The sequence below is a fragment of the Pediculus humanus genome, genomic scaffold (genome assembly GCF_000006295.1).
Source record: "Pediculus humanus corporis 1103172108303 genomic scaffold, whole genome shotgun sequence".
Classification (NCBI taxonomy): Eukaryota; Metazoa; Arthropoda; class Insecta; order Psocodea; family Pediculidae; genus Pediculus; species Pediculus humanus.
In genome coordinates, this window is record NW_002987872.1 from 110,989 (window position 1) to 121,984 (window position 10,996).

At 30.9% G+C, this 10,996-nt stretch overlaps 1 protein-coding gene across 1 annotated transcript; it reads left to right on the forward strand.

The window, feature by feature from the left end:
- Window positions 1-861: 861 nt before the first annotated feature.
- Phum_PHUM572430 (Down syndrome cell adhesion molecule precursor, putative) lies at window positions 862-10,996 on the forward strand (the record flags this gene model as incomplete). The annotated part of the gene is made up of 26 exons (XM_002432104.1): window positions 862-997; window positions 1,545-1,662; window positions 2,493-2,749; window positions 2,849-3,007; window positions 3,127-3,534; window positions 3,610-3,768; window positions 4,339-4,623; window positions 6,461-6,587; window positions 6,692-6,861; window positions 6,935-7,082; window positions 7,180-7,328; window positions 7,404-7,538; window positions 7,606-7,754; window positions 7,830-7,984; window positions 8,061-8,236; window positions 8,310-8,456; window positions 8,535-8,690; window positions 8,771-8,910; window positions 8,992-9,148; window positions 9,222-9,363; window positions 9,428-9,555; window positions 9,641-9,862; window positions 9,941-10,291; window positions 10,392-10,496; window positions 10,590-10,745; window positions 10,815-10,996. The coding sequence occupies 26 exons, from the start codon at window positions 862-864 to the stop codon at window positions 10,994-10,996; spliced, it is 4,617 nt and encodes a 1,538-aa protein (XP_002432149.1).

A 10,996-nucleotide genomic window follows, 5' to 3' on the forward strand; every position in this document is an offset into this window, starting at 1 on the left:
CTTTTTATAAATTCAATAAAACATTTTTTTTTTTTGTTATAAAAAGAAAGTGTTTACAGAAGATAACAAAGATTTTTGTTATTGTTGTTGTTGTTGTTATGAAACACGTGATGACAAAGGATGTTAAAAATCAGGCATTTTTTTTTCTATATCGCGAAACGATGACGGAAACGCATCAAAATCTCAAAAAAAAAAAAAATTTTTTTTTTTTCCGTCATCATGGCGGTAAACGAAAATTAAATTTTGTTTGTGACTGAAAAAGAAAGAAAGAGAGAGAGAGAGAAAAAAAATTTTTTTTTATCAATCGATGAAACTGTTTTTTTGCTTTTGGCATTTTCAATTCTTTTTATATCAATTTGACAGACAGAAAGAGGAAGAATGAATTGAATTTTCTTTCTTTTTTCTTTTTTTTTTTTTAATGATTTTAAAAATAGTAAATTTTTCTTTTTTTCTATTGTCTTATTCCACGACGACGACGGTCAATCAACGTCTCAAACAAAATAATCTTCTGTATTTATTGTTTTTTATTTTTAAACTTTTAATAGTTTTTAATTAATAATAATAATAATAAATAATTAAAGTTTTGTTATTTTTTTTTTCAGTCGTTAATCAAAGGTACGAACCTGAAGTTCAAAGTCCCGGAGGATTCGTCGGTAATAATGTTATTTTCCGATGTAGCGTGCCTTCTTTCGTGAAAGATTTTGTTTCTGTGACGTCATGGCTTCAAATACCAACGTTTAATATTTATCCGTCCACCATAAGTGGTAAATTTTTTCCCCGCCCCTTTCCGTCCCGTCGCCGGCCCCCGGTTTTTTCCCTCCCAATAACTTTTTTTACTCTTTTCCAGATGGTAAATACCACATGCTACCAACAGGTGAATTAATAATAATAAACGTAACAAAAGAAGATTCGGAAAAATCATATAAATGTAGAACTCATCACAGGCTCACGCAAGAAGCGACAGTTAGCAGAAACGAAGGAAAAATTCAATTGAGCGGTAAAAGAAAATTTTCTTTTTTTTTTTGTCGTCGTTGTCGTCTAGAAATAAACCGGGATAAACTGTAGAGGGGAGAGGAAGGGAGGGAGGAAAGGGGAGGGATAAAAAATTATTAAAACGTAAAAAAAAATTTTGAAAAGAAAAAAATCGAACCAATGTCGAATTTTTATTTACGGTTCACGTATTTCAAATTTTATTTTTTTCGGTGCGAAATTTCTTTTCGAGATATATTATTATTATTATTATCATCATCGCGATTTCTTTTAAGTCATTTAATTTGGATAAAATTTCCTTTTTTTATTTTATCTTAAAGGAAACAAAAGGAAAAAAAGGTAAAAAAAAGAAATAATAATGAATTGACAAGAAGAAGATGAAAAAAAAAGGAAAAATGTAAGAACCTTTTTTTTAAATTCTAAGGAAAAATTTTATATTAAAAGGAAAAAAAAAGGAAAAATTGTTTAACCTATTCAAGAGTTTTAAGAAAAGGAAAAAAAATGTCAAATCCGATCGATAAAAGTAATAAATCCTTTTTTTTTTCTTTTAATAGATATGAAAGGTTTCGTGCCACCGATTTTAAACAAAAAGGTTGAAGTATTAACTGTTAAAGAAGGTTCGACCATTGCGACACCTTGCGTTGCTTATGCAAATCCTAGACCGACATACGAGTAAGTTTACAAAAATTATTATTATTATCATGGAATTCATCCAGGAGAAAACGTGATATATTTTAAAAATAACGAAACAAACGATTTTATTATATCGATTTTACTGGAGAAGAAAAAAAAAATTTTCTTTATCAATTTTGTTCGTTTTCATTTTATCACTTCCTGTGATAACAAACGCAACTGAAATTTGTGTGTGCGTGAGGGCGCGTGAGGAGTGTGAATCATACGTAATAAATATTATTACTTTTATTTTAAGGATTAAAAATTTTATTACCCGTAATATAAATCCTATCCAACGTCTAGAATAAAGTAATTTTATTTTTAGACAAAAAAAAAAGGTTTGTTATTATTATTATTATTATTTAATTCCGTATCTGCTGCACGCAATTAACCGCGAAAGGAAGAAAAAAAATTTTTTTTTTTTTAGTCGTCTGCTTTTTTTTTTATCATCAGACTTGCGTGAAATTAAATGACGCGGGAAAATTCACGGGAAATTTTTTTTTTTTTTTCAGAGTTTTTATCTTTTAAATGATGATAAAGAAATAAGAGAAGAAAAAGAAAGAAAAAAATGTCGAAAAAACAAAATTTTTACTCTTGTCAGCCATTTTGTCCACCCCCCCCCCTATGTTTTACGTTTCGAATTGAATTTTGTCAGTTATGGTTGGCAGGTCTGACACACACACACGACTTTTATATTAACCTAAGACGACATATTATTATTATTAAACAATTACGAATGAATGAATAAATCGGATTTTTCCCTCCTTCTCCTCCTTTTTCCTCTCCGCCTCCTCCATTTTAAGTTAAATTCGATTTTTTTTTTTTTTTAGGTGGTTTTATAAAAAGAATCAAGAGGATACGATTATAGTTAACGAAGAAGGTTTTATCGTACAAGATGGAATATTAGTTATATCGAACGTTAAGATATCGAATCAGGGAACGTATTATTGTAGGGCTAAAAATAAAGAAGGCAGTGAAATACTGGAAATGCATTTGGTCGTTACGGCTCCACTTTCGGCTCACGTACATCCTTCCACGCAATCCGTACATCTTGGAAAAATGGCGGAATTTCAATGTTCTTATCAGGGTTTGTCAATTTGTTTCTCTCTCCCTCTCTCTTTTTTTTATGGTTATCCTTTCAAAAAATTTAAATAATTTATTTTTTTTTTTTTTTTTTTATAAAAAGGATTTCCGATAACTTCAATTTATTGGTTGAAAGATGGACAAATGTTAAGATTTAATTCAAGAATAAGACAAATATCGGATACGCAAATTCAAATATATTCGGTATCGAAAGAAGATAAGGGAATGTATCAGTGCATGATAAAAAATGAATTTGAAATGAGTCAAGGGTCAACCGAATTACAACTCGGAGGTTTTTTTTATTTAAATAATTTTTTAAAAAAAAAAAAAAAAAAAAATGGCTTCTCTCGAAATGTCAGGTTTTGATAATTTTTTTTTTAGAGGTTTATCCGCAACTTTTGTACAAGTTCATTGAACAAACGATGCAACCGGGTCCATCGGTATCACTCAAATGTAGCGCTTCCGGTAATCCGACGCCACACATTTCTTGGCTTTTGGACGGTTTTCCTCTTTATCATAGCGACAGGCTCATGATTGGACAATACGTGACAGTTTTCGGAGATGTCGTCAGTCACGTTAACATATCATCAATAAAAACGGAAGATGGAGGCGAATACGAATGCGTGGCGGAAAATCGCGCCGGAAAAACGTCACATTCTGCTAGATTAAACGTTTACGGTCTTCCATACGTTAGAACAATGCCCTCGATATCTGCCGTCGCTGGAAAAATTCTTATCATTAAATGTCCCGTTGCCGGATATCCTATTGATTCCGTGTCTTGGGAAAAAGGTAACAAAAAAAACCCACTGAAAATTCCCTACATCCCCCCCAAAAAAAAATGAATTTTTTTTTCCAATTTCAAAGATGGCGTTCAACTTCCGACTTCCATACGTCAAAGAGTTATTAACAATACTTTATCTATAGAAAACGTACAAAAAGATACCGATCAAGGATCTTATACATGCACGGCTAAAAACAAACAAGGTCATAGTTCACACAAAACCGTACAAGTTAAAGTTATCGGTGAGTTATAAGTTAAATTTTTTTTTTTTTTTAATCTTTAATAAAAAAAAATTTTTACTTGAAAAAAAAAAATTTCATAGAGTAAATAAAATAATAAAACGAAAGGTAAGTTTTTTTAGTAAACGAATAAGAGAAGAAGAAAGAAAAACAACAAAAATTTTACATAATAATGATAATTTTTTACAGAAAATTTAATATAAAAAAAAAAAAACACACGCATGTTAATCGATGTCGTTAATGTTATATATATCGAAAACACTTATTATTACCGAGTAAGTTAAATTAAACAAGGATTTATTTATGTTTTGAAACAATAAAACACTTACAAACATAAAAAAACATCAAAAAAAAAAAAATATCTACTACCTATTCATTGTTTTTGAGTATAACACGATAATTATTATTATTATTATTTTATTTTCATGTATGTTTTTATTTATTTATTTATTTTATTTATTTATTTTTATTTTTTTGTAAACGCACGCATAACATTGCGTGTTGTTTTTGTGCGAAAAAAAAATATATAAAAAAACAACTTTATCATACACTCTACTCGTTTATGTATTTCAGTACCACCCAAAATAACACCTTTCACATTTGCCCATGATTTAAAATTAGGAGATAGAATAAGTGTTCAATGTGTCGTTGTCTCCGGAGACCTACCTTTGTCTTTTACATGGCGGAAGGACGGAGAACCGCCACCAGAAAGCGACACGATAACAGTACGACGTTACGATCCTTTCACAAGCGCTCTCAGCATTAGGGCGATCGCGTCTAATCACAGCGGAAATTACACGTGTCTGGTATCCAATCAGGCAGCCACAGTTTCTCACACGGCCCCGCTAAGAGTCAACGGTAACGATTCCCATACACACAACCAAAAAAAAAAATTTTTTTCCGTTTTTCTATTTCTTTTATTTTTTTTGCTTATGTCTTGTTGTCGTGTAAGAGTAGCACCCTTAGTCTATATCGATACGTACTACTATTACTACCTGCTTGATATCGTCATGATTGATTTTGTATGATCGCCTCTGAAATCGCCTATAAAATATTTACTTGCATTCTTTTATTATTATTATTATTATGTGTTTTTAGCTTTTGTCGGATAAGTAATTGAAACAAAAAAAAAAAAAAAAAAAACAAACACACACACACACACGTACACAAACACATAGCTTAAGTCGAAACGCGTACGTCAACAAATAAACAACAAGGGTACGATGCTTGCTTTGATTAAATATAATTATTATCATTATTATTATTTTTTTTTTTTTGTAAAATATTTGCATTTCAGTCCCTCCGAGAATATCTCCTTTTTACTTTGAAAATCAAATCACGAAAGGAATGAGAACACAAGTTATGTGTTCCGTGAGCGAAGGAGATCGACCGTTTAACATCTATTGGGAAAAAGACGGACACGGAATTGAAGATTTTGGAATAATTATAAGTGATTTCCCTCCTTTTTCAAGCATATTATCGATAGATACAACCACTTCCGCTCACAGTGGAAATTATACTTGTTTCGTCAAAAACGAAGCCGGTCTTGCACAATATACGGCAAATCTAACGGTCAGCGGTGAGTACCGATGTAACCTCTTCCTCTCTAAATGAAAAAGAAATAAAGTAAGAAAAAAAAAGGTTGTACAGAAGAAAAACAACACTTCATAAAAAAAAAACACAAAAACAAAAAATTGAAAGTAAAAAAATTTTTTTTTTTTTTTTTTTAAAAAGGGAGGGAGAGAATGTCAATAAAATTCCGGGATTAAAACGAATCACATTCTGGAAAATTTACAACTATTTTTTTAATATTTTTACGAAAACATTCATTCATTCATTCATTCATTCACTCATTCATTACTTTAAAAACATGTGAAAAGTAAATATGATTAAAAGAAAAAAAATGTAGAAGATATGAGTTGTTATATATTATTAGTATTATTATTATTATTATTATTTGGGCACACGGACACAAGCACAGGGTATACACATGGCACATGTACCTCACCTGCACAAACAGGTAATACCTTTTTTTTTTTTTCTTAAAATTTTGCATCGCATAGATCCTTTTTTTCTCATCGTAAAACAAATTTAAATCTCACGATTACTGTGAGTATGGGGAACAAAAACAAAAACAAACAAAACAAACATAACAAAAGAAAAAAATGACGTCAGCAAAATTTTAAGAAAAAAAAAAAGAAAATTTAAATTTAACATTTGTGTTTAATAAAAACAATTTAAATTTTTTTTTTGCATTTATTCACTGATAAACACTTATTTAATAAAATAATTTTATTTATTTATCTATTTTTTATGTATATATATATATATCCATTTTTTTTAATACAACATTTTAGGTTACACTATTATTATTATTATTATTATTATTATTATTTCTTTTTATTGATGCATAGCTTATTTTTTTAATGTATAGATTGCTTTAAAAAATTTTTTTTTTTTTAGATTTATTAACACACTTTATTATTATTATTATTATTATTATTACTATTATTGATTGTCATTATTAAAACGTCATCGATTTGATTACGTCACTAATATTGTATTGTTTGACTATGAAAAAAAAATTTTATTCGAATCGATGGCGGGATTAATTAAAAAAAAAAAAAAGAAAGAAAATAGTAAAAAGTGAGTGATAGAAGGAATAATAATAATTTTTTTTTTTTTTAATTTTTAGTTCCGCCATATTGGATATCGGAACCTTCGAGAGAAACGAGCGTGATTTTGGGTAGGCCTGTGTCACTTCATTGTCAAGCAGGAGGATTTCCAAAACCTTCAATTACGTGGAAGCAAGCGTTAGGTACGTGAGTATAAAGATTGTCACATCCGGTGACGTGTTAGATGAGACAATAATTTTTTTTTTGGGGGGGGGGTCATTAGATCACAAACAAAAAAATCATCAACCGAGTCCGGAAGATTACAGAGAATTAAATTATCACACACCGAGCATGACACGTTTGGAAAATGGAACATTATTAATAGGGAAAACTGGAGAAGAACACGAAGGTTATTACATGTGCGAAGCAAATAATGGAATCGGTGCTGGAAAAAGTAAATTTGTTCATTTGGTCGTTCACGGTAAGATGATTTTCCTCTAAAACCTTTTTTTTTATTACGAAAAAAAGAAAATTTTTTTTGTTTTTCCTTTTAGCCGGTCCTAAATTTAAAATACACTCGAAACAAGAAATAGGAAAAAAAGGTGAAACGACACGTTTAGAATGTGAGGTTGAAGGTGATTTACCAATGGAAATTATCTGGAAAATAAAAGATGATGTTATTAACACTGATTATAATAAAAGGTAAAATTTCTCCAGACCCTTTTTTTTCTCCAAAATTTATTATTCCATTATACGTTTATCTATGGAATGAAAGTCATTAATTTTATCCCACCAACAGATTTCGTTTAAAAAATAACACTCTCTTAAAAGGATTCATGTCGGAATTAACAATTTTAAATGTTCAGACATCCGATAGAGGCGAATACGTATGTTCAGCCAAAAATTCATACGGACAAAGTTACATGAACATTCTTTTATTAGTTCAGGGTAAATATTTTTCTCTCTATATATTCAAGTAAATATTTTAAAATATGATTTATTAATTATGTTTCCTACGAAAAGAATTACCAGGTTCTCCAAAAAATCTTCATGCATCTAGTCAAACTAGTAGATCGATAACCGTATCCTGGCTTCCACCGATAACTTCTGGAGACACGAAAATATCAAATTATATTCTTCAGTATAAAGAAATCAAAGGTACGAACGCGTTTATTTTTTTTTACTTTTAAGGGTACCTAATTGATTTTAATGTTTAACTCGATAGATATGTGGCACGAACATAATTCTCAAAAAATAATCAACGGTGAAAAAAATATGGATACCATAATTGATTTAAAACCTGCGACTGTTTATCATTTTCGTTTGTACGCACAAAATCAATTGGGAACAAGCCCGCCGAGTGACGTCCTTCAGGTACGTTTTGTCACTTCCTATCCATTTACCGAAAGAAAAAATAATTATATTATTCGTTTTTAAATTATTTTACAGGCTTCTACGAAAAGCGAACCACCGTCTGGTCCTCCTCTTCAGGTATCTGTCGAACCTATGTCTCCGACAGCATTACGTTTAACCTGGAATCCTCCGAAAAAAAATTTATGGAACGGTGAAATTTTAGGTTACAACATCGGAATCAAAAAATTAAAGTAAAAAAAATAATTTTTTTTTTTTTGATGTTTAACGCGAAACCCTTTTAAAACCTTTTTTGTAAATTTATTACAGGATGGAAAATGATGAATATAATTGGACTCACGTTCCAGATACTTCCGGTATGCCAGGAGATTTTCGATTGACGGGTTTATTGAAATATACTAAATATTTAATTAGCGTTAGAGCCGTTAACGAAAAAGGTGAAGGACCACCGTCGGAACCCGTACTCGGAGAAACAATGGAAGATGGTAGAAAATTTTTTTTTGTTCTTCTCCTTCTTTTACGACATCGTTTGTACCGTAAATCGTATTTTCTTTGCAGTTCCTAGCGAACCCCCTCAGAATGTCCTGTGCACGGCATTAACAGCACAAAGCATACAAGTTACATGGACACCACCATCTGTTTATCACACTCATGGAATTATTCAAGGTTATAAAATTTTATACGAGCCGACGGATGAAACTCAAGGTAAATTCGATTTAAATCATTATTATTATCATTACTATTGTCATCAAATTTTTTAATTCCTACAAATCGATTTTACAGACACTTCCGTTAGAGAAAATAAAGTTGTCTCATCGATTTCCGCTGATTTACACGGCCTCCAACCTTACACAAATTATTCGGTACAAGTATTGGCATTTACAAGAGCCGGTGACGGTGTTAAAAGTCCGGTTGTTTTTTGTACGACCGACGAATCGAGTAATTTTAATTAACTAATTAATTAAAGTAATTAAAGTAACAAACAAAAAAAATTTTATCGGATTTTATTTAATTTTCAGTTCCGGAAGCTCCTTCGGCAATAAAAGCCGTCGTCAGTTCTGATAGCACCGTTGTTATCAGTTGGCTACCTCCTAAAAGGTCAAATGGAGCTTTAACAAAGTATACGGTTTACATAAGAGTCTTGGAACAGGGTTCTGAAGTAATTTTTTTTTTTTTTTTCGATCGAACAGAATGGAAAAAACATATTTTTTTAATTTTTTAATTTTTTGCATATTTTAAGACGAAAATAATAAAAAGTACACTTCCGGCTCAGCTTTTACATTACGAAGCTGTCGGTTTAAAAAAAAGAGAAACTTATGAAGCTTGGGTTGTTGCTTCTACCAAAATCGGTCAGGGACAAAGTACACCGCTTGTTCATTTAGTTCCTAGCGCGACGGGTGAGTTTGGACACCGTACGGAAGTCACGTGTGTGTGCCCTCTCGTCTAAACGAAAAAAATTTTTTTTTTTAGTACCTGCATCTATTATATCATTTGGAAGAGTTATAGTAGTGCCTTGGAAAGTTGAAGTTCGACTTCCCTGTTTGTTTGTCGGTCAACCCAAACCCTTCATCGAATGGCGTTTCGGTGACGTCAAAATTCAAAAACATTCCAAGTGAGTTTGTAAATCCGTTTGCTCTACCAATTATTATTATTGTTACGTTTTTTATTAATTATAGAACGATAACAATCGGAGAGAAGTCGCTTATACTACAAAATATAGCAAGAACAAACGAGGGTAACTATTCTTGTCACGTTAAAAATAATTTAGGATCGGATCACATAGTTTTTGCTATCATCGTTCAAGGTAAAGTAAAAATTTTTGTTACTTTTCCTTTTAAAGTTCGACTGGATAATAAGTACTGGAAATTTTTATATTTTTTTTTTTTTAGTTCCTCCCACGTCTCCATTACTCCTTGCCACATCGGTTACATCGAATTCGGTACAACTTCAATGGAAACAAGGAGATAACGGAGGTGCAATAATAAGAGGATTTATTCTTTCTTCGAAAAAAGAAGGGAACGACTGGAAAGAATTTATTCTGGAACCTCACACCAATACGTATTTGATGGAAGGTTTGGATTGTGGTAGCAACTATCAGATAAAACTCATCGGTAATTTTTTTGGTATTCATTTTAAATAAAAAAAAAAACGAATACGAAATTTAATTTTGAAATTTTTTTTGAAAACAGCATTCAATAAAATTGGTAGCGGTTTGGCAAGTAAATTAAACAGTATTACGACGAAAGGATTTCGTCCTATAGCACCATCCAAAGAACAATTCGTAACCGTAAATACGACCCACGTGACTCTTCACCTTCAAACGTGGAATAAAAACGGATGCGATTTAACTCATTTTTCACTCAGATGCAGACAACCTCCGGATAATTGGTTTTTAGTTTTCAATCATTTAAAACCTCAAAATAATTTCATTCTAAACGATTTAACACCTGGAGAAGAATATGTCGTCAAGGTCACGGCATATAATAGTGCCGGCCCTACATCGCAAGAATACGTTTTTTCAACTCTTTCAATGGAAAACGGTTATTTTAAATTTCATTCATTCATTCATTCATTCATTTATGGTTTTTCTAAAAGTAAAACTGGTCTACGGTTTTTCAGGTCCAAATTCACCAAAATCAGCAGCTGCAGAAAATAACGACTCAACATCTTTCTATCTCGAAACTCAAGCCATTGTTTTGGGGGTCGTTTCACTTATTTTATTAATTTTTGCCGCCGTCGGAATTTGTTTCTGCATTCGAAAACGTATTATTATTATTATTTTATTTATATAACGAACGACATATTTTTATATTTAACGGTTTTTTTTTTCTTAAAAAGGTTCGTCGAGAGAAAATATTTGTTTGCAAGACATGCAAACATCCGCAAGTTTCGACAACACTCAAAATTTAAAACAAAGAGAAAAATTTTACGCGTCCATCAATAAAGTTACTCAATCGCCGATGAAAAATATGAATTCGTTAGAACTCATACCTGGTAATTATTATTATTATTATTATTCGAAAGGTTTTATTACCAAAAACTAAATAAAATAAAAATTTACAGAATACGCGGAAGAAATTTGCCCATACGCAACATTTCATCTTCCCGATCAGGAAAACATGGCCGGAAATCCAAATAAATCAAATTACATAAGTAAAATTCAAACGAAACACGTAAGTAAGCGTTATTTGTTTGTTGTTTGTTTGTTTGTTTCGGCTAAGACGCGGTTTTTTTTTTTTTTTTAA